The 23,845-nt window shown below is 36.0% G+C and overlaps 3 protein-coding genes across 3 annotated transcripts in view; 2 read left to right on the plus strand and 1 right to left on the minus strand.

Annotated features, from left to right (window-relative positions):
- Positions 1 to 29: 29 nt before the first annotated feature.
- On the plus strand, positions 30 to 1,894 carry LOC124156364 (40S ribosomal protein S20). The gene is made up of 4 exons (XM_046530892.1): positions 30 to 197; positions 351 to 444; positions 524 to 723; positions 1,795 to 1,894. The coding sequence occupies exons 1-4, from the start codon at positions 195 to 197 to the stop codon at positions 1,849 to 1,851; spliced, it is 354 nt and encodes a 117-aa protein (XP_046386848.1). The 5' UTR covers positions 30 to 194; the 3' UTR covers positions 1,852 to 1,894.
- Positions 1,895 to 6,729: 4,835 nt separating this feature from the next.
- On the plus strand, positions 6,730 to 14,105 carry LOC124156366 (N-acetyltransferase ESCO2). Its single transcript, XM_046530894.1, has 7 exons — positions 6,730 to 7,625; positions 7,977 to 8,675; positions 8,755 to 9,219; positions 12,035 to 12,251; positions 12,787 to 12,951; positions 13,052 to 13,308; positions 13,736 to 14,105. The coding sequence occupies exons 1-7, from the start codon at positions 7,621 to 7,623 to the stop codon at positions 13,869 to 13,871; spliced, it is 1,944 nt and encodes a 647-aa protein (XP_046386850.1). The 5' UTR covers positions 6,730 to 7,620; the 3' UTR covers positions 13,872 to 14,105.
- A 4,184-nt stretch (positions 14,106 to 18,289) lies between these two features.
- LOC124155246 (probable ATP-dependent RNA helicase DDX43) overlaps positions 18,290 to 23,845 on the minus strand; it is a 47,327-nt gene continuing 41,771 nt past the window's right edge. The window contains exons 9-13 of the mRNA XM_046528964.1: positions 22,278 to 22,425; positions 21,644 to 21,799; positions 20,816 to 20,901; positions 20,250 to 20,412; positions 18,290 to 18,502 (exon numbers count right to left, since the gene is read on the minus strand). Coding sequence (XP_046384920.1) covers positions 18,290 to 18,502; positions 20,250 to 20,412; positions 20,816 to 20,901; positions 21,644 to 21,799; positions 22,278 to 22,425 — 766 coding nt within the window. The remainder of the gene's footprint in view (positions 18,503 to 20,249; positions 20,413 to 20,815; positions 20,902 to 21,643; positions 21,800 to 22,277; positions 22,426 to 23,845) is intronic.

Raw genomic sequence — 23,845 nt, forward strand, 5'->3', positions numbered from 1 at the left:
TTGAAATGCCACGAGCGACTGTTTTCTATGATATCGTTATTCATATTTCGGGAAAAATTTATTCTAGCGCCACCTACCCATTCTCTGTCTTATTCACACACGTGGTGATCGAAAGCAAGGTGAAAGCTCGGTTCAGCGCTGATCAATTTTATGTGAAATTGATTATCTCGGCCGAGTGAAAATAAGCTGCAAACATGGTATGTAAGATTTTAACGCTACAAAACGTTACTAGAGGAAGGAATTTATGAATATATTGACGCAACTTTGATGTCAAAGGCAGGAGAAGTCCGCCATTTTGGCAAGTGGGTTTGATGTGAATGCCATTGATATAGTTTTCTAATTTATTTTAGTCGTTCAAAGATCCCGAGAAGCCTGGAGTGGAACCAGCCTTCCATCGTATTAGGATAACTCTCACATCTCGAAATGCCAGAAGTCTCGAGAAAGGTGATTATTTATTTTAGAGTTACGTGTTTTACACGCTTGTTTACTGAATTTATCCCAATGTGTTCCTTTTTTAATTCAGTTTGTGCAGACCTGATCAAGGGGGCCAAGAAACAGACGCTGCGAGTCAAGGGACCGGTCAGGATGCCGACGAAAATTCTCAGAATCACGACTAGGAAGACACCATGTGGTGAAGGATCGAAAACGTGGGATCGTTTTCAAATGAGGATACACAAACGTGTTATCGACCTTCACAGCCCATCAGAAATTGTGAAGCAAATTGTATCCTTCTATAAACTATTTTAGTTTCTAGTTAATGTGATTCATCGGTTTTGTGCTCTCCTGATGGTGGCACCGGCATTGTAGTTTTTGTTATTTTGAGCGCCAGAATATAAGTTGGGGACTTGAGCAGTACGCACCTTGTGAGCTGGGAAGGGTTTCTTTTATTGGCTCACAAAATTATGATGCTTTGGGTTCCGACGCAACTGCTTAAGAGACCATTTCGAGAGAGTGAAGCTTGATTCTGTTAGTCAAGATTATTTTTCATAGTAATGCATGTTACAGTACCAATTAGAATGGAAATTTTCTGGAAATTATAGTAAAAATAAATCTGAAAGGGGCACTCTAAGCTCTTAGTTGGCTTTGGATTTATTAAGCTGCATTTGTTCTTAATCATTTGGTGGAAAGTAAAGGAATAATGATTGCGTCTGTGTGCTTGTGTTTCTCAGATTTTTCTCTTAATGGTCATTTACGTAATGATTATTGCTTGTTAATGGTGCTAACGTGAGCCTTCATTTCGATGCCTTGCTATCGAGTTTTCGTGGCCGGGTCATATGCATAATTCCTTTTTAGGGCAGTATGCCTATCGATAATTAACCCCTCTGTTCATCCAAATTTAGTCCCGTGATCTCATTGCAGAACAGTGACCAATCTCAAGAATTGTACTATTTTTTTAAAGTGAAGTGTAGTTACTAATAAGCAACCATGACATCTGTGTTAAGATGAAAATCGTGGTGCCGTGTAATTGACCGCATGAAGTCCAAAACAGCTCATCGATTCTGCTCGTATTGGCACAATCATTTTCTTTATTCTTACACATTCGCAGCAATCAAAGCCATCAGTGTAGTGTCTGCCTTAAATAAAGAGCTTCCATTACATACTGTCTCTGTAAAAATATCGTTGCAGCAGGATTAATAACATCAAGGATGAACTGTAATAACTGTCCATCCCATGCTCCTGCCAAGTACACTTTATCTGCATTGGAAATGATGGCTTCAATTGTTACCCGATTCTTTCTTATTTCATTCAATTTTTGCATTATCATGTTTGTGTTCTCCTTAATTAGAGTTTCAGACATCCATTAGCATTGAACCTGGTGTGGAGGTTGAAGTAACCATTGCTGACCCATAAATGTTTTTATTTTACTTAAAATAAATGAATAATGACCTCTAAATTTGGTATTATTTCATAGCTATGTTCTCTCCTTCGCATTATTTTTTTAAATCAAAGTAACGTATGCGACTTAATGGAATTATTGTATTGCTGCAACTTAATCCTGTACCATAATAGAGAATTAAAATTTACAGCAATATTTTTTCTTTAGGTTAGTTAGTACACATAAGTATGTTTGTTTAAGCCATAAATGTTGTACGTATGGACCCTTACATCTTCCCAAATCATAGTAGTGTCTGGAATAAATCGCGATTTATTTTTCTGTGGTTCTCATTAACACTACTTATACCTTTGTGTGAGGAGGCAATCAGCATGTTATATTCAATAGCTCTTGAGTTTAGATTAGTGCAAATTATTCCAATAATTGTGCACACGTAGCTAATGATCAATGTATTAATGGAATTCCACACTTTAATTATATCACGGCTGTAGTGTAATCTTTAATTTTTACACTTAAACTTCTCATGCTGAAGCAGAAAACAATTTTAAATTAAAAGGTACATCACATTACTTATCTTTTTGGTTGAAATCTGCTACCTTAATTTCTGGTTTTTTAAATGTGTCTTCGTAGTTTGTGGGTCCACCATTTGTAGACATGCACTGGAGTAGATGGGGTAATGAGTTTCAAGCTTGTCGTCTTATTTTTGGGAGTGCCCTTCAGATAGAATGTACCTTTGTTTCTACCCTCTATTCTGGGAGAATTAAAATCATATAAGTAGATAATGATATTTCCTCGTTAGCAAATGTATGTTCAATATTAGAACATCCAACTTTGCTGATGCCTTTGTGGTTCTGCTATGATTGGGTTAGCATAACAATGGCATTGTTTCATGCCTCAACTATCATATTTCTTCCTAGGGTTCTGATCCTGTCATTGAAGTCAGAATATTTTCCAAATTTTTTTAAAATTATATTATTTTGAGATTGTTAGTTTTTTCAGGCTTGTTTTTGTGGAATCTATTTAGCATCAAGGAAAGCAGTCTTCACTTTTCATTGTATTGATGTTATGCTAGAACTTTGGCATATTTTCCCGGTGTGTGATGAAGAAGTGACTTCCGAGGTTCCATTTATGGGACTAAAAAGATTTCAATTAGTGTTCAGATCCTTAAAATGAATGAAATGATTACTGTTCAGATAGTTACCAATCTGATTTCTACATTTCCAGGTCTTTGTTGAATGTCCTATACCATAAAAGTATGCAAGAATGATCATAGATGATGTTAACCTACTTCCCAATTAATAGCCGTGGAGAAAAATTCATAGGAAACACAGACCTTCGTATTTACAGCTTTTTGTGCAGACCACTGCTATGGAAGCTTCTTAATTCCAATGGCAATTTTAGTCGGTTGTAACCTTATTTCTTCAGTACGTGTGGATGTAAAGCAATGGTTGCCATTCCAGTATTTACATGGACAGTATTTGAGCTGAGAGAGAAGTTTAAAAAATTTCTTTTTTGGTCTACAAGAATGAAACATGCTAGATATGGCAGTGTTTAAATCCCTCTCGTCTCGGCAGGTTTTTAACCTGAACACTGATATGCACTCTTTCTCCTTAAAGTGCCATTGTTTCTAATTTTTTGTACCTACTCAGGTATAATGTTAGTAATCCTTTTTGGTGTGATGTGAATTCGAGACAGTAGTAACTTCAAAAACAGAACTGTTGGAACAAAATATAAGCAGGCATACTGCAAAAAAAACTATAAATGCAAATTTATATATTGAATGATAGTTACCTGATACACATGAGAAAAACAAAAGGAGTCAACAGTAAAAATGAAAATTCTGGCTTTGTCTTTAACAAATAGCTTTGGAAAAATAAAGATTCCTGTGATCCTTGTACAGCTTATTCAATATTCAGGGCCTACTTCTAACTCCTCTTCATTGTCATCTCCATATTCCGGTGCTATGGAACTTAAAGAGAGACCTTGGATGGAATTATTTAGTTAGGTACCGAGCTACACTATGCATTTTCTATACTTGAGGTCCTTTCACAGAAAACTAAATCATTCCAAAAATTCTCCACGTGTTTCAAAAGCACTTTTTCCTAATCGGGCAACATCCAAAAAGCAATTTCACCTACCATATTACTCTTTAGCTGTTTAAATTATTATTTTCTCACTGGAGGAAACCCAAAATTAACCCTTTCCTACCGGCACCTACGATAGGAAAGCATTTTCCGTGCTACGAGTAGCATAAGAATATTTGAAACCTCTCTGTGCAGAGCTCTTTTTTTGGGGTGGAGTTACCCTAGTATTCTCGTCCCTCAGATTTGGGACCTAACTTAACAAGGTGCCCATCCCCGGCCCTCTATCTTAGCAGGAATCCACAGTCAACTAATTGCATTACCAATGTTTTTTCCCTAAATATTGCAATTGATTTTCATTAGTTAACTCTTCTAATAGAATTACGGATAATTTTTTAAGCATTATGGAATTTTTAACTGATTTCTAGCGTTAATAACGACAAAGTTATGGAGCATAAGGTACAAAGACTGTAAGTCCAGAACTCTTGTCATTTTTAATGCTATAATTTCATTAAAAATTCCTTACTCACAGAACAAAATGGAGAATTCGTTTCATCTTTTAAAAATATTTTAGTATGCAGCAAAATATATTGCAAAAACCATTGGTAATATAACCACTTTGCAATGGACTCCTTCAGTGAGGATCATCATAAATGAGTGGGAGGGTCAGGCTTAATTGCCTAGGAGCATAGGCAGATCCAGGGGGGGGGGCACTTTTTATGCCCCGAACTATTATAAAATCGCCTTCAAGTGTTTCGTGAACTTCAGCTCTCCACCCAACACACTGACTCTGAAAAAATAAAATGTTACTGATAAAAAGTATCATTCATGAAATGAAATAAATTTTTATTTCCAATGGTAAACTTACCTCACCAACCTATTGACATTTACAGAAAGTTTCTTTTCGGGCAATTTAGGCTTATAATTCATACTAGATGCATTACTTTGGAAAGAAATTTCCATTTTTTCTTGATCAACCTGAACAGAGGCTGGCGATGGAACATCCACAATTTCTGTACTTTCGGTAACAGGCAAGTTCTGTGGCTTCTGAATTTTCATTTTCTTGGGCCTTTTGATTTTATGGCATATATTTTTGTTTAATTTTCCACCGTCATTTCTCTTCCTGTGATCGAGAGATTTAGATCTCTTCCTTTTCAGAGAGTTCGATTTAGGCTCCTGCCTCGAAACACTAATTGATGAACTTAGAGCTGCAGTTTTAAATAGTGGCAAAAGGCACTTTTTATGCCCCGAACTATTATAAAATCGCCTTTCAGGTATTGTTATCGATGATCCTTTCGTGTCGGTAGTTGGTTCGCGTAATTTCCTTAACGGTGGTGAAGCATTAGCAGAAGAACCAGACATCGGTGGAGTATCTGAATTCCACACAGACTTGGAAATTGGCGAATGAGTATTCGGAGAATTCATTGTCACTTTTCTTAAATGAAATCCTTCTGATCTGGGGGTACGATAAACTTCAATAACTCTTGGCGATGCCACCTGAGAAATTCTTTTCATTGACGGCGTCTTCGGCGAAGGTAATCCCATTTCAACATCCATTTCTCTGATACTGAAAGAGAGTAAAATGCAAGAAGTCATGCATTTATTCCAATACTATTATCTGAGGCAACAGATGACGGATGTATGAGAAACGAACTACCTTGAGCCATAACGAACTTCAATTACATTTTAAGACATACATCCATCTGAAAACTCCAAAAATATGGAGAAACTAAACCCCCCCCAGATCCTCAAAAATATGCAAGATTTTTAATGCGGTCCCATTATCATTGCGTTCAATTTGTATTACAAGATACCCTTGTGCCCCCCCCAGAACAAAATCCTGGATACCGCCTGGATTGTGCCCCCTCCCCCCCCCAGAAAGAAATCCTGGTGCCCCTGCCTAGGAGTGGCCCTAAGGTCTTGCCAAGCTGGGTCTCAGGCCCGGCCTGAATACATCCGACAATTGTTACCTCAGCGGTCACTACCCTTCCCTCGTGTTGGCTAGAGCAGATGTCTGGTCGTTTGCATTGAAAAACCACGACAGCTATACCCAATGGTAGGTCTTCTGCATGTAAAAATGCCCGTCGGCCGCACCCGACGTCTGCTGCGAAAGGGTTAAGGACGATTATCTGTTCTAGAAAACTGCAGGTAAAGTGGATATTTATTTTTTTTTATCATTCATGGATGAGGGATCAGTTTTAAGAGCATCAATGAATATAAATGTTTCTGTTATGTTTTTCATCAAAAATATAAAGCAAAGATTCATGACATGATGCATGCATAGCCAAAGTTGGCAGAAATTGATATTTGTAATAATGAATGCTTGCACTTAAAAATAAGCTCGGATAGTGTGCCAAATCCATCACAATTTAAACCCATTGTAAAGTGGGGCTCTATTTTTTAATTTCAAGGTTGTGCTCGAAAATCATTTGACCATACTTAAATATATGTATGTTTATTTCCATTTGTAAAGGAATTTATAATTGCATATGTTGAAATAGTAATGGAAGGTAGTTATTATGTTTCAGATAGATGTAGCGTGGGGATGGAGTCTGTTGCAAATAGAGGCAAAGCAGTCGTAGGGAAGAAATCAACTCCTTTTGTCATGGACTTGCCTGAATGGTCCAGCATAAGGCATAAGCATGTCATTGAACCTTTTTGAAACATTTAGGAATAATTGCTGTTAGTGTAATTGAAAAATATTTCTATATCAATAATTTTTCTCACTTTCCTTTCCTGTTAATTTATTAATGGCATCTAGGAAATTCTTAAGCTACTGGTGGGCTCACATTTACAACACTAATTTATTGATTGATTTTTTCTTATTAAATATCCAGGGTTACGGTTTTAATCCAGTATAATACTTTGCATTGGAACCCCACACAATTTACTATGGTTTATCATGGTGAAATAATGGCATTGGCATTTAATTTATTCACTCAACAAGGGTTCTAAGATTTACTTTTAAATCAATCTATGGGGCAACTAGGCCTTTACATTTGTAAATGTGAACTTTTAAAATACCTATATTGGAAGAAAATTATTAGGATTATAATCAAGGTAAAATTTGAAGGAAAAGTCCTTTAAGGAAGCTCTTCCCTTGCTCTTTCATTTTCATTATGTCACGTTTCCACTCCATCTCGCCTGAAACCTCAGACTATACCCTTAAGGAAGGCCCAGAGATAAGTATTTAGGACTGATATTCAGAGGGCAAGCTATGTCTCCTCGTGCAAGAGGAGTATATTTCTTATTAGGCAGTGGCAGATGAATGTGTTCATACACAATTTTCAATAATAACAGTATAAAAAATTATTCCCGTATTTGGTTTTATCTGTAGCCAACTTCTTTAGCCATTCACGATGAAAAGTCTATTGCCGCTGTTGCATAGATAATTTTATGAGCTCAGGTCGGGTGAGTTACCACCTCTTATGTTATTCATTTCTTCTATGTATCAAGCTTGAATCTGTATTTACACGTATTAATGCGATGGTTTACATCGTCATTTAAATATCTCCCTCCACAAATCACGATCGAATGACGAACTATCGAATTTTTCTCCAGTATCGATACATATCGACAGTCGCTTTTACATAGCGATTGTGCGGGAAAACTGGCTTGACTAGCGAGTTGTGTTGTTTTAATTATTGTGGATGCAGGTGACGAAGAAGTTTTTGGATTTGTTGCTCAATACGAGGTGCAATCATAATGAGGTATGTAACTGAGTGTGTTCCTCAGTAAATTTATACTTATTTCTTTGAGGAATTTCCCTGCGTTGCATTATTCTCTGATGTAAGTTGATTTTGCTTGTTAGAAAAAGTACTTGCTCGTTTTAATTAAATACTGGTGTTGTCTTCGCATAATGTCCTGTACAGACTGATAATTTCGTAGCTCAAATTTAGTTTCTCCATATTTTTGGAGTTTTCAGATGGATGTATGTCTTAAAATGTAATGGAAGTTCGTTATGGCTCAAGGTAGTTCGTTTCTCATACATCCGTCATCTGTCGCCTCAGATAATAGTATTGGAATAAATGCATGACTTCTTGCATTTTACTCTCTTTCAGTATCAGAGAAATGGATGTTGAAATGGGATTACCTTCGCCGAAGACGCCGTCAATGAAAAGAATTTCTCAGGTGGCATCGCCAAGAGTTATTGAAGTTTATCGTACCCCCAGATCAGAAGGATTTCATTTAAGAAAAGTGACAATGAATTCTCCGAATACTCATTCGCCAATTTCCAAGTCTGTGTGGAATTCAGATACTCCACCGATGTCTGGTTCTTCTGCTAATGCTTCACCACCGTTAAGGAAATTACGCGAACCAACTACCGACACGAAAGGATCATCGATAACAATACCTGAAAGGCGATTTTATAATAGTTCGGGGCATAAAAAGTGCCTTTTGCCACTATTTAAAACTGCAGCTCTAAGTTCATCAATTAGTGTTTCGAGGCAGGAGCCTAAATCGAACTCTCTGAAAAGGAAGAGATCTAAATCTCTCGATCACAGGAAGAGAAATGACGGTGGAAAATTAAACAAAAATATATGCCATAAAATCAAAAGGCCCAAGAAAATGAAAATTCAGAAGCCACAGAACTTGCCTGTTACCGAAAGTACAGAAATTGTGGATGTTCCATCGCCAGCCTCTGTTCAGGTTGATCAAGAAAAAATGGAAATTTCTTTCCAAAGTAATGCATCTAGTATGAATTATAAGCCTAAATTGCCCGAAAAGAAACTTTCTGTAAATGTCAATAGGTTGGTGAGGTAAGTTTACCATTGGAAATAAAAATTTATTTCATTTCATGAATGATACTTTTTATCAGTAACATTTTATTTTTTTCAGAGTCAATGTGTTGGGTGGAGAGCTGAAGTTCACGAAACACTTGAAGTCTCCCAGAAAAACTCCGAAATCAAAGAATTCGGTTGATCCAAGATCTGACTTGTGTGATGATTGGCTGCAAGAAAAAGTGGATGATATACTAGGTGCTCTAGATAAAGAGAATGATATATCAGATGTTTCCTCTTTAACTAATGACTCTGTATCGGCCCCATCACCTTGTGACTCAACGGTTCATTTAAGTGATGCTTTCTGTGAGCTTGGAGTTTCAGAGTTGAGAGCAAGTCATCCCACTGTTGGTCATCTGGCAGAAAGAAAAAATCGGGAAATTCTGAGTACGAGACTGCCTGAATATCCTCAAATTGGTAATGGAGAATTGGCTTCATTGACTCAAGAGAATGGTCCTCCCTTGGATGACTCCAGTGATAAACTTTTTCCTGTATTCTACAAGAATCATCAAGTCAAGAACAGGTGAGGGAAAAACACAGCATTTTATTATGTTTATCTGCATTATTTAATATTTTGAGGCAATTGGTTCCAATAATAATATGCAGAAAATCTAGATAAGGAAAATGCACCCAATGGCAGATTAAGGGGGGAAGTCAAAGGGGTCATGACCTCCCTCCCCAAATGTTATCTAAAATATTTAAATTTCATTTTTTGTAGTCTTGTAAAGGAGTAAAGAGTGTGCAAATGTAAATGCAAGCTATTTTAAAGAAAATTTCCCAGTGCTCCTCTCTCCTGGGGAGTATCCCATCCTTATTCATGATCCCCCAAATTTGATGCTGAATGTATCATTTAATGTACCTAATGTTTTTTAATGCATTGTGATGTTGTTTATCCTGTTATCTATATTTGAATTACATCGGGAGGAAACACAAGTAATGTGTGTATTTTGAAGTAACTTTGAATTTTTTTGCATGTGAAGTAATAATTTTTTCTTAATAATATCCAGGGTTACGGTTTTAATCAAGTATAATACTTTGCATTGGAACCCCACACAATTTACTATGGTTTATCATGGTGAAATAATGGCATTGGCATTTAATTTATTCACTCAACAAGGGTTCTAAGATTTACTTTTAAATCAATCTATGGGGCAACTAGGCCTTTACATTTGTAAATGTGAACTTTTAAAAATACCTTTATTGGAAGAAAATTATTAGGAATATAATCGAGGTAAAATTTGAAGGAAAATCTCTTAAGGAAGGTCCAGAGATAAGTCCTCAGGACTGATATTCAGAGGGCAAGCTATGTCTCCTCGTGCAAGAAAAGAGAAGTCTGTTAATCTTACCAGAATTGAAGTCCATTACTGGTTTACATGTAGCCACACTCAATCATTAGAATTAGTTAACAAATTCCAGCTGCACATTTCAACTCTCCTAACTGAATGCGCAACTTCAACTATAGGCAGTTGATTTTATTCGCTTTCCTGTCATTGTGCTTTAAACATGTAACTTTTAGGGTTTAATCCATTGTATAAAGGCCACAGTCAAAGGATTGTCAGGGAACTAGAGGAAGGTTCACGAATAACTGTAAACACCAAGAACCAATGCTCAACACCACTCCACGGAAGAAGGCTTCCGTGGAGTGGTGTTGATGATTGGCTACTTTCAGGTTCTCTCCCGGGTCTGTTCATCTCAGGCGACAACATGTTTCGCAAATGTTGCAGTTTGCTTCTTCAGGCCTGAAGTGTAGGATGCTGTTGGTGATTTCCTTATATACCTTTCCTTCAGCCAGAGGCCGGTTCGTTTTGATGCACTTTCTTATTTTCACTGAAAAATCGTTTCTAACAGCTGGGCAGTGTGTGTCCATCTTCTCTATTGAAATTATTTGGGTTTTTCTTTATTTCGATGGCTTCTCTGATGATTCTTGGATTATAGCGTCTTTCTTTTGTGATCAATCTTGCTTCCTCCACATTTACATTGTGTTTCGGTCCATTCCCTGTGTGTTTGGCAATGGCTGAGGTACGAAACTACCTGAAGAAGCAAACTGCAACGTTTGCAAAACATGTCATCGCCTGAGATGAACAGATGCGGGAAAGAACCTGAAAGCAGCCAATCATCAACTGGAGGAAGTAGCTTGGAAAAGTGAAATGGAGGGCTGGATTTACCATTCTTGAGATTGTAGTACTGTGTATGATATCAAGTGCCCACCATTTCCCCTTGTATGGGCTAAAATATTGAAGTTAGTGCATAGCACCTTGCTGTGATGAATTTTTCAATTGTAATTTGATGCATTCTAGGTGTGCTACTTTTTAAGAAATATCCCTCCTACTCCTATCCTCTTACAGTTGAATTTTAGTGAACATCTGCATCCTTTTTTCATACTTCAATGGATATCTAGTTTCAGATTTTCAATTTGATCTCCGGACATTATTCTATGATACGCTTTGTCTTACTAATAATTAATTAGTTAAATTTTTGACTTATTCTTTGTTTATTCTCCTGGTGTCGCCCTAAATATCCTGTTAGAATTTGTATGGCTGCGAAAGTATAAAATACCATGGGAATTTAGTACATATATATACACATTATGCCTTTGATTGTCTATTATTTTTGAGAATTTTCTGGGAATCTTGTTCAAATTATTAAGGTATTTTGTTTAATTGTTCATTAAGCCTGGATTTTCTCCGAATTGGGTCTAAATATCTAAATAAGCTAATGAAGTCGAAGGGAGGGTCTTAAAACTACTGCTAAATTGCCAAGAGGTCTTTCTCATTTTCAGGCAACAAGATACATACTTATTTTAAGATTTTCATTTCATTTTTCCATGGAAAAAATGGAAGGATGTGTTTGTTTCCATAATTTGTTACAACTTAACTGTGCTGAAATAAGGGTAATGATTGATTTTGGAAATAAGTTGGGTTTAATTGTATATTAAAATTAAATTTTCTCTGCAGCAGAACTAAGTTTAAATTAATTTACAAGTTGAAAGAAATGAAGTGTTGGGTTAATTGCCGTGTTGACCAATTTAGTTAACATTTCGGTGTAAGTGACGTGTTTGTTTTTTGGTGCTAATGAAGTGGTTGTTTTGAGCATGAAGTTATCACTGAGTTCCTATAGCAGTCATGCAAACATGTTATTAATTTTTGTACCTCCTTAATCTTTTAAAATTGCTCAGTCTGATCTAATTGTCCACCTTCTAATCTAACTTATGATGATCTTTATGGCTGCCATTAGTAATGCCTTCCGCTGGCACATAGAGGTTACATTGTTTTCTTTTTGTAATTGCACATTCATGTACAGATGAGTATATCACTATTGAAAGATTCCGTTTTTTGTAGTGACTCAAACAAAAGTTCCCCGAGCAATCATCCAAGGGTCTCCCTTCCTGCCAAGAGCACTGATGGTCTGGAGCAGTTAATCATTGATGCTGGACAGAAGAGTCTTGGCCCGTCCAACTGTCCAGAGTGTGGATTTTACTATCAAAAGGGTGATCCAGATGAAGAAAAGATGCATGTCATTTACCATGACTCCTGCAAGCCAGTTGTAAAACACACGGTAATTATGTAATTGAATTTTATGGTAGTGGTTAAATGCCTAGAATAGGATTGTTGAGGTTAGAAGTGATGCAGGAATTTAAAATTACCAGATTGAAAAGAGATACCAAAAAGATGCAGAAAATTCAACATTTGCACAGCCCTAATGATCATAAATATGATGCCATTCTAGTATCAGCTTGTCATTATATTATTAAGCATCTCAGTCAGATGTGATACACAGGATATAGGTCATGATGTAGTTCACTATCGTAATCAAGTGGAATTGCAAGTTTACCTATAATTTTTCCCAAGGAAATATTATCTTGATTAGAATAATAAGCTTAATGCCATGAGAAAAAATTCCCAGGGGAATTTTTTTAAATGGCAATAAATGTGAACTCATATACTTGATGATATGCTTGGCTGTTGCCCACCCAGTAACAAAAACACATACCCTGCTGATTCAAACATTTGTGAGTGAGATAAATTGCAAAGGTATTGATCATTTTTACAGTTTATTTTTCATAATGTTTATTGAACTATTTCCTTCTTAGGCCTGGAAGTGGGAGAGAGTGGCTTGCACGTTCCCAGATGGTCGCGTGGTCCATGTTTGTCCAACCGACCCCAAACCATGGTGGAGTAAGGTTTCATCAATCCTTGAGAAAGCCAATGAAGACCTTGGAATTTCATTAGGCGGCCAACTACCGAAAAATGCTCATGTAAGATCTACAATTGATAAATTTGAAGTGGTTGTGCGAGCAACAAATTTTTTTAGATAGACATTTCATTCAGTTTCATTTATAATTATTTCCTTTCTAGGCATACTTCTATGTAAGCAACATGCTTGTATTAGGATGCCTCATTGCTGAGCCGATTAGGGTGGCATATCGAATGCTTGAGAGTGATAGGAAAGAATTGGAGAGATTAAAGGAGCCTGGAGAAGAGAATGCCATGACAGCACCTTCTTTCTGCTCTAATACTCCAGTGCGAGGGAGCCGTTGTGGAATTAACAGGATATGGGTGTGTGCAAGTGAGAGGAGGAAGGGCATTGCCTCCAAACTGCTTGATGCTGTCAGGTGAGTGTTTTTTCTATTGATTTTTGGTATTGAGTATGCAATATAATAATTTATTTACAATTTAAACTTATAAAACAAGCTGTTCCTCCTTGTTTGTACCCAATTAATGTCTTAAATATGGTGTGCATTCTTAGTGCTCATTAATACTTAACTGGCCAGCAATTTGCAACTGAAAGTTAAACATGCATATTTAATTTTCATGAGCTAGTTGGTAATTAGATACCTTAAAAGTGACATCCATAGAAAAATAAGGATTAGAAACAATTTTTAGGCTTATTTAGTTATCTTAGTCCTTGACATTAGTTTTAGTGGTTTTTCATTTTAGTTGCTGATGAAATATTAAATTACTTTGAGCTACCAAGAGGCACCCTGATTTGTTTATTTATTTATGTGTGCTTATGTTTATTATTTATGCTATCTATTGCAGGGCCACCTTTGTGTACGGTCACATTTTGAAGCTGAATGAGATAGCATTTTCAGACCCTACACCTTTAGGAATGGCATTAGCAGTGAATTACACAAAATCTCCAAATTTTTTGGTGTACAAAATAACAAAAGACTGAAGATTATCTTATTGAGTGACTGGTAATATTTGATTAATTGTTTTAATATTTTAAACATCTATGACCTAATTTTGTATTATAAATTCCATGACACATGAAATACCATTTCATGGTACCTGAAATTATTATGTAATTTCCATAGGTAACAAAACTTTTCTAATTTACTGTTTGTCTATTTAAATTGTACCTTTGTGAAAGGATCAATAAAGTTATTTACATGAATCTCATATTCAAGTGAATGTATTATTAGTTAGAGTGTACTTTTTGAGTATAACCTACGAGCTCATAACATAATTGTTAAAAACTTGGAGATATTTGCTAAAAAGCAATATTTAAAGTAAAAGCAAAAAGCACATTGATGAAAGATGAAATTGAGTGACAAGAAAATGACTCCAGACTCCACAACAGCCTCAATTGCACCTACCATACATTCACCACACTACTGTCTGTAAAAAAAAGCAAGATACTAGAGTTTGAGGAGCTCTAGCGTCTAAATGAAGCAATCGATTTCAATGCAATAAAAAGCATACGAAAGATAATTTAGTTCTACGTTATATCATGTACTTTAAAAATTCTGCGGCTCAATAGTATTTCCTGTACTTAATTTTTTCTCGAAAAAGTACCCGTTTTTTGCGCGTAAAATCAAGGTGCCCAAGTTTGAGCGCTTGGCATTCCCGTAGTTTTCGTTCCTATGACTTACAATTTTGATATAAAGAAGCCACATCTATTACTAGCAGTACTTATTATTTATCTAGATGTTTCTATGCGCGTACCGGCAGCTCCGTCGTGGGAGGGGGAGGCGAAAAGAGGCGCGTGGTTGCCACCGACTCAGCAGAGGGCGCCCTTCCTTTAAATGACCGACTCGCACGATGAAAGTATCGTTGTAGCACCGTTCAGGTAAACTTAGGGTCAGGTTGGGCTGAGCTTTCATCAAAATGCTTTTCTACGACGTAAATTCTAAGCCATAATAGCGTAAATTTTATCGGATGGTAAAAACTATTTGTACCTAAATCCCATGTCTAACAGAATGGATCTTAACTTTGGGAGAGAGAAACGTGGGCAATCGGGAACATTCTCTAGCAGGTGATCCATCATTCTGCGTAACGTAGGAAACATATTCCTCAAATAGAAACCGTGCACTGTCCTCCTTATTACTCTAATCGTGAAGTCGTCGATGAAGATCTTCGGCCTTCCCAAAAGACGAACCCTCTTCTGTGCCGTAGGAAGGTCACCACTTGTGTTCTCCTTTTCACAATCCTTCTGTTTAGCCGTGACTCTTTTCACTGATATCAAGCTGATGCCAAGACAATCAGACAGTTTGATACACAGGATATCTTTTGTCCATACTTTTTTCTGCTTCGCAGGGAAAAAAGCAAATTAAACTCAATACCATTTGGACTTCCGTCTCCGAAAAACCCTCTTGGACGCATGATTCACAGAGGGAATCTGCACTAACAATAGTCGAATCATTCCTAAAGGTAAACGTTTTAAAGCAACCAGCGAATGATTCCTTAACTGCTAGGGTACTGTGAGTCTCGATGCGCTATGTGGCAACTGCGCACGACTTCGAGAGACTCTCTTTTCTGTTGCTTTGTTTAGGCCAATCCCGTCAGGCAGGGAGAAGGCGACAACAAGAGCTAAAAACAAAAATAAATATAAAAAGATATTGAATATACTGCTGACATTTAACGTGTACGATCTACGTATATACATTACTAACATTCTACGGAAGACAACAGTACCAATCAATTTTCAATTGACTCACTGGTTTCGAAGTTAGCAGAGGTTTGCGTTGTTTACAACAACTCCATTAATTTTTGTGGTATAAACAATTTGTTTTCGGCAAACTGCTAGTAATAGATGTGGCTTCTTTATATCAAAATTGTAAGTCATAGGAACGAAAACTACGGGAATGCCAAGTGCTCAAACTTGGGCACCTTGATTTTACCCGCAAAAAACGGGTACTTTTTCGAGAAAAAATTAAGTACAGGAAATACTATTGAGCCGCAGAATTTTTAAAGTACATGATATAACGTAGAACTAAATTATCTTTCGTATGCTTTTTATTGCATTGAAATCGATTGCTTCATTTAGACGCTAGAGCTCCTCAAACTCGAGTATCTTGTTTTTTTTACAGACAGTAAGTCAACACCATAGAGTAATCTGGTAGTCCATGAGAGTCTGGAAATTGGTAGCAGTTAGAAAAAAATATTAATGCTTTGCTGTCTTGGAAACAAAGGGCATTGAACGAGTTGCATAAAAAAACTGGACCTTCAATCTTTTAGTGCCAACCCATTTTGGTTGGGTAGCACAAAACTACCATAGCGTAAGTCAGGAAGTTCGCACAATTTCACTAAAATAACTGGCAATTATAAACCAAAAACGCATGGATGACCATGCAGTGGTTGCGTGCATTCGATGCTAGGATTGGGGGAAAATCATAAAGTGATGCTTTTTGTTGACAATTGTACGGTGCATCCAAAGATTGAACTTAGGCATGTGGAATTGGTATTTTTACTGCCAAATTCTACGTGCATTGTGCAGCCGTTGGATCAAGGAGTCATTAAACTCCTCCAGCACCATTTTAGAAGTTTATTGGTGAATTACATTGTGACGCGTCTTCCAAAGAATGACGTGAAGAGACTGAAATGGAATGTGCTCGACGCAATGCGGGCGGTCCCAATCAGCTGGGAAAAGATTTCTCCGTTACATATATCAGCTTGCTCAAGACAGGCAAGGTTGGTTGTTGAGAGGAACACCCCGGCATTTAGATGCAGTTCTGAGTAACCCTGACCTTGAAGGTTGGCAGGACATTACCGTGCATTTTGGTCCTTGCGAGTTTCGTGACTAAGCCAACACTGATGACAGTTTGCTTGTGCAGGAGGAGTTGACAGAAGACGAGTTGATTGACTCAGTCATGAACAGACTTGACGACGAAAGTAGTTCCGATTCCGGAGAAGAAGAAAAGGTACTATGCCCTCTAGAGCTTAAGCACATCAGGCTTTAAAAGTAATTAGCGACGTCTTTAGGGCCAGTAATGCTTCCCTTGACGAACTAAAAACATTCAGTGAAGTAGGATTTGTCCTTTCCACAAGCGCCGCTAAATTGAAGCAGACAGTTCTTCATAAATTTTTCACGACTGAGTAGTGAGTAGGCACGTATTATTATTAATGTGTTAGTGAGAAAAGAAATAATATTTTTCTGTTAGATGTATTAATGTTCGAGTATATTTGTCATTGTATAAAATGAAACAAATCCTTATGCTGCTCTTAAAATTAAAATTCATCCCTTTCACCAGGTATTTGTTTTCTTTGGTGATTCCAAATTTCACAGGGAATTATCATTATTCATATTGCGTGGGCCCTGGAGATGGCAGTACTTTGCATAGCACGAAAGGGGGTGCGTTCACAGTTCGGCGGTTCAGCGTTGCGTTGACGCCGCGGCTCGTGAGTCAATCAGAACCCGTGTTTGACAGTTGATAACGTCATGTCGCCAGCTTGCTGTGTCATCGCAGAAAAATCTGGCCGTGTCTTTGCATGAAGGCGGCAGTACGCCGGCGATTACGAATTGGTTTTTTTTATGGGAAGCTTAGGTGTACAAATATGCTGGAGTGGCTCTAACGGGAGTGACGAATGCTATTAATTTCCATTATTCACTATTATTTTAAAGTTTTAAGCATAGATATTTTACATTTATCCGAAATATTAGACAAATGTTAACCCTAGATTAGGTTACAATCACTGAGGTGCATAGATTAGCATAACAAATACCCATGAATGGTATCACAAGCTAAATACAGCATGAGAGCTCCTTGCTGGTTACTATAACAACCATAAAGGTGAATGAAATTTCATGTTTAGAGAAATGAAACCATTTCTCTACACATGAAATCTATTCTTAAATAGCCATTTGTAATATATTTTAAATGTCATTGTTAATAATACCCTCGAGTTAATGCAAGATGGATTTCTTCCCTCCAACATTGAATTGCACCCTTCCCAGGCCATTACTTGAATAAAGGAGGTTCTGCCTCTTATGAAGTAAGTTTTATCTCAATAAGGAAGAAAACCTGCAATCAACATAGGTATTCTAATGGGAAAATAAAAAAAAAACAAATTTTTGGAATACCAAAATTATATGTTTTATGGGTGTGAAAAAGTATGACGAAATATAAAATATGTGATATTACATCATAAAAAATAATGTTTACAGAAAGAAAATTGTGAACTTTAACATAATCTCAATACAACATCTCTATTCACTCCAGAAATAATGATCAGAATTTTGGTATCCACAAAGCACATGACAATCAACACAGGCAGAATAAATAATGCTCTAATTGTCAACACATAAAAAAATTCTTACTCAACTACGTCATGAGGAATGTGCCGCACACAGATTCTGGGCTCGAATGAGATTCAATACCGGTCTCTCCTGCCTCTGCTCCAGCTCCCTCCCCCTCCACCATAATCGCCGCCACCACCACCACGACCCCCGCCTCGACCCCTTCCGCCCCCACCTCTCCTGCCACCACCCCCCCTGTCCAGCCTCTCTAGCTCCTTCTCCTCGTGCTTCCGCTGCAACATAGCATCAAACCTCTCCGCCATTTTGTGAAGCTCATCAGGTATTTCCTAAAGTGGGGTAAACAAGCAAAAGGGTAATTACCAAATACGGTAGGTAAGCAAGTGGTTGTGCAACCTTACCATCCGCATACGATACTGCTTCTAGGCACAGTGTATATTTAATCAAAAGCTTTTGACCTCCGCTGTGTGCTAAATTATTACAGAGTAATATGAAGTAAAATTTCTAGCAAGCTTTGTAGTATTGTGAGCCCATATGTTTAACCCAATGTTAAATTAATACATTTAAAACCCAATTTTTTGAGAACATGTAATGCAGAGTCAAAAATTTACCTTTAATTAAAAGCAAAAATTATAGCGAATTAATATGTTCATTTTCATAATTCAATATTGGCACCAAAGATAAGTTTTGGTACAAAAAATATTCTCCATAAAACAAAATGGTACAAAAGTATATGAGACATTTTAAACAGCAAAAAAGGTATAGTAACAAGTTAAAGGCATTTATAATGTTATTAATTGATATTAATATTCGACTTTTCTTTATTGCAATGCTCACGCTAATGAAGACTTCAAGATTATTGACTTTTTAAACATATCATGAACAAAGTACATAAATTCATTCATTCAATCCAAACAATTATTATTATTATTATGCTTGGATTAATTTCAGTGCTATAAATCCATCAATATATTTCTATTAGTTGCATGCACTTCAATTTTGCAATTGGGCTAAGGAGACTTTCTTTGAAGATTACGTTTGTTATTAATGTTGGATATAATACATGCCTCAGTGATTATTAGTGATCGTAAGTACAACTAACACATTGGAATATTTTTAAAGGGCTAATTTAACATGAGATCGCTATAACTTCAACAACGCAAGAATAGGTACCAATGTTAAGGGCATTGACATCAACTGGGAAGCGAATACCTGGAGCCATTGAGGGAATTGATGGAATATTCATTTGCATGGTAGAGTGAGGGAATATAACATAAACAGTTTTGTTCTATATTCTAAGAGGAAAGTAATTACACATTCCTTTTCAATTATAATATTACCTAAAAATGGGCATGGTGCCTCTCACTTGTTTACTGACAATATTCACTGAGGGCTTTTGTTAAAACTGTAATATTAGGATATTATAAAACCAGGATATCATAAGATAGAGGAGATGAAGGAGTTCTATTACATGGGTAGCAAAATGACTAGCGATGGACAAAGCAAGAAGGAAATACAAATGGAAAGAAAAGGACTTGGATACAAGGAAAACGAGAAAGTGGATTTATTTTAGATTAGGGCCATTGCCAGCAAAAAATTTTAAATGCAGTCGACAGTGATGACAATACCTGACGAATATGTTCCACCATATTTAGAGTTTTTGAATGCAAGGCTTCAGCGAAGTATCACATAGTCAAGATATTATTTTGTACTTCAATATAATGAAATCTGGAAGATGCCTCTTTGTGGTGAAACTAGCTTTACGCTCAATTAAACTTTTTGTGGAAAAGTATAAATAATATCATGAATATAGGATCAAGAAGATTCTTAAATCTGTAAAATACTGTTAATACAGGCATTTAAGACAGAATCTATATTTTTTCTACTCAATTGGAAAGAATGGTGATAATATTCAATACCGCAGCTTGTACACACACTTGAAACCATTTGTCAAAGATTTATTTTTAATTAATTTCAATTCAAAGATTAATTTCAACAGGGTAAAAAAAAGCAAAGTTTTAGAAAATTCTGAGCACCTGAACAATCAACCTAGAATAGGGTACAATAAAGTCATACCTGCCCAGCTTCATCCAGAATTGCAATGAGTTCTTTTGCTTGACCCCAATCTTCACGGGTAAATAAACTAATGGCCACTCCTGTGCGCCCAGCTCTCCCAGTTCTTCCAACTCTGTGCACGTACTCCTCAATATTTCTAGGGAAGTCATAATTAAATATGTGCCTAAAAAGAGAATTATACATTAAATTATTCATAAATGCATATACTATTCAGTAATTTTTGTACCCTCTACTAAACAGTGGCCGACCTTGAAACTCATCATTTGATGATGTATAAAAAAGCTAAATCAAGAAAAATGGCCATCAATCACATTTAGCTACAGTCTCTGAGTATTCATTTTGGCAATTTGTTTCAATTTCTACATAACATACTAAATAATTTAATATCAGTTTCTTAGAGATTAGTAAAATATTTTCATACACAACCCTTCCTTCAGAAGCGATTATCTGTAATGTTCTTGAAGGATGGTAAGGATAATCACATGAAGCATTGTTACAAAATCAAATAAATTGCCAAAATAAAATCTCTGACCAACCGAATTAAATAATTACATAAAAGCACTTACGTGACATCTTCAATGTCAATTCCTCTTGATGCTACATCAGTAGCAATTAAAATTTTAACGTTTCCTTTCTTCAAATCTTCAAGAGCCTGCAAAAGAAAGATAACCAACAGTTGAAAGAATGAACATGGCTATTTAAATCCTTCAAGACTTTTGTAAGCCATATATGCCCTTCCACAAAATTAAGAAAACTCAATGAAGAGTATTTATTCAAAACAGTTAGTAATCAACCCTGGTTTCAGAGATGAGTTCAATGGAGATAGAATATTGGAAGGTAAAAACAAAATAGCAAAAAAAGATGATGAAGGAACTTTTGAAAGGGGGTATGCAATAAGCCTAATAATTAATATGTTTTGTAAAAAAATTTAAGGACATAGAAATTGTCATGAGTCTAATTTTGAATTAATTAATTAATGAATTGTCTAAAATTTACATTATAACCTTAATCCTATCACTGCTGACCATTAAAAAACATTTTTCTTTCCTTTCTGGAAGCACTCGAATGTAACTTGCTCACAGAAAGTGATTTATTGCACCAGTCTTTTAATTTTAAAATTTGTGGAGAGATATGACGTCGCAAGTAACATGGATTGCTAAATATTGAGGCTTTCAAAATCTGTGATACGGATTGATTACATCCTTCAGTGGGTTTACAAGCTCACACCACAAAATACATAATGATAATGGAAAAGTCGAGTAAAAATATTTTTGGAGCTAATTTCCAAATCAACATGGAAATTATATCACTCCTGATTACAATAAATCTAATGCCATTACTTGTGTCCCAATTAAACCAGCATTAAGCATAAAATATGAGGAAAAAGAACAAACCTGCTCTCTGTCTATTTGTTCCCGATCACCATGAATGCACTGACAAACTACACCATGTAAACTTAAATCACTTGATATATGATCCGCTTTCATTTTCTTCCCAACAAATACGATAACCTTATCATCTTCTCCCATATTCAATAGGAATTCATACAGCTGAAAAAAATTTGCACATGATTATTTTCAAAATTTTAAACAAGAAATTTATATTATGCAGTAATACTTCAAAGCAATTAAGTCTAAATAATCTCTTAGTATTACAAAAAAAGCAGATATAATAATCAAAGTGCTCTAATCACATGCTTATGTTAGTTATTAACCATTTCTGATAGGGCAAATCATTTTAAAAGATCAAGAAAGTAAAAATGTAGAGTGAATCCAGTTTTACTTGATCACACTTTAAAATAGATGCTGAAATCCAACATTCCTACATAAATATTCTTTAAATTACACTTTCCAAATAAATTACATATAGAAGACATAAGGATCATTTGAATGAGTTGACTAAGATTTTCCCTTAAAATTTCATTAAGTTGAAAAGTAAAACTAAAATGGCTGTTTCACAGCTAATCACTTGCTCTGCCAATTCACAATAATTTTAATTTCATAACTTTAGCCATTCTCAGCCACCTACCATACGGTCCTTGTCATCAATATCAATAATTTCAATTTTCTGAGTGACACTGTGTACAGCTGCCAAGTTCAAAGTCCCAATGAACACCTGCATAGGCTCATTCATGTATGATTGAGCCAGGCGTCGTACACCTTCAGGCCACGTAGCACTGAAAAATAAGCATGGATGCATTATTTAACTTTTCATATGAATCATGCGCCAAAAAAGTGCAACTTCAAACATTTCAATCAAGACTGTCACACAGGAGTTATTTTTTAATGCCCACTCAGAACCACGGTAAAAAGTATGTGACTAGCAAAATGTCAGTGGTACTTATATAATCAGTATTCCTATGACTTCTGTGACAATGTCATGTACGCCAATCAACTCCTTCTGGACTATGCCACTCAAATTGTGATACACAGTGAAGAATTTAAAAGTTCAGTCAGCATTTGATGCATTCTGGCAACAACAAGCACCATGGAAAGTCCATAAATTTTCTTTGCCTACAATGGAATGCTTTGAAGGCCCTTTCCGTAGTTGATGAACAAATATAAACCCAATGAACAGCAAATATGTACTTCTATTTCTATGAATAACAGAGATGTATAAGTTCCCATATGGTAGATTTGGAAGGGAGAATTATATTAGAGGTATCTGATGAAAATTATGAACACAACTCACTTCCTGAAGGTGTTTGGTGGTTCCAACATAATTTTGGAGTGCCAAGAACTAATCATTAATAGGTAAATAAGCGTAAGCATAAGAGTTACATCAAATTAAAAGGACATGCAACTTTTATTCACCAGATTCCTATGCAAACTGATCAAATCAAAATTTACTTTCCTTTACTAATATGAAGATAAAAATTGAGTAGCACTGGCAGAGTGAGAACAACTTAGAAGCCAAAAATATCTGCAGATTTAACCTTTCCAAACACGTAACCCATTCAGGGGACTGGATAACCTCGACTGCAGTCTAAGAACTAATAAAGAATGGCGTGAAGAGAAAAGAGTCCTAAACTAAAACATGAGCTACACATTATTCCTGCATTCATTATTAAATGGTTGGAAAGGTAATATGTAGATATGGGAACAATTTAAGTCGAGGTCAAGACAGAAGGTTGGACCTAAGATAACTGAAAAAGGTAAATAAAAGAGGGATGGCCGAGGTATCACACGCATGCTTGTATGACTATAATGAAATTGTATTTAACAGAGTCATATAGAATATGTACCAGGAAATAGACATCAACCTGTCTTTGGCCGCTACATCAAATCACTTTAAAAGTAATGAAGACAACACATAACTAATATTCTATACTTGGATATTTATTATATTCCTGCTATTTCCCACATTAAATTACATAAGTAATAGGGTAGTTTCCTTCATCAAAGAAAACAAAAGGCATTGGTTTCGATTCGTTACCCACCATTAGTGTATTCATAATATACAAATTATTTGTTTTTAGAAATCCCAGTTTAGCGATGAAAATTTGCGCTTGAAAATTTTCACTTTTCATTTTATCGCGAAAAATAGATATCGTCATTAAAATAATCTTAAGTGTGAAATACGTACTCCTGGAGTAA

The sequence above is a fragment of the Ischnura elegans genome, chromosome 3 (assembly GCF_921293095.1).
Source record: "Ischnura elegans chromosome 3, ioIscEleg1.1, whole genome shotgun sequence".
In the NCBI taxonomy this organism is placed as follows: Eukaryota; Metazoa; Arthropoda; class Insecta; order Odonata; family Coenagrionidae; genus Ischnura; species Ischnura elegans.

Excerpts from the sequence above, each read along its gene's own strand:
- LOC124156364 (XM_046530892.1), top strand. Across the intron at positions 445-523 it reads TGCCAGAAGTCTCGAGAAAG|TTTGTGCAGACCTGATCAAG; the intron begins GTGATTATTTAT and ends TTTTTAATTCAG. Across the intron at positions 724-1,794 it reads CAGAAATTGTGAAGCAAATT|ACATCCATTAGCATTGAACC; the intron begins GTATCCTTCTAT and ends TTAGAGTTTCAG.
- LOC124156366 (XM_046530894.1), top strand. Across the intron at positions 12,252-12,786 it reads AGCCAGTTGTAAAACACACG|GCCTGGAAGTGGGAGAGAGT; the intron begins GTAATTATGTAA and ends TTTCCTTCTTAG. Across the intron at positions 13,309-13,735 it reads AAACTGCTTGATGCTGTCAG|GGCCACCTTTGTGTACGGTC; the intron begins GTGAGTGTTTTT and ends TATCTATTGCAG.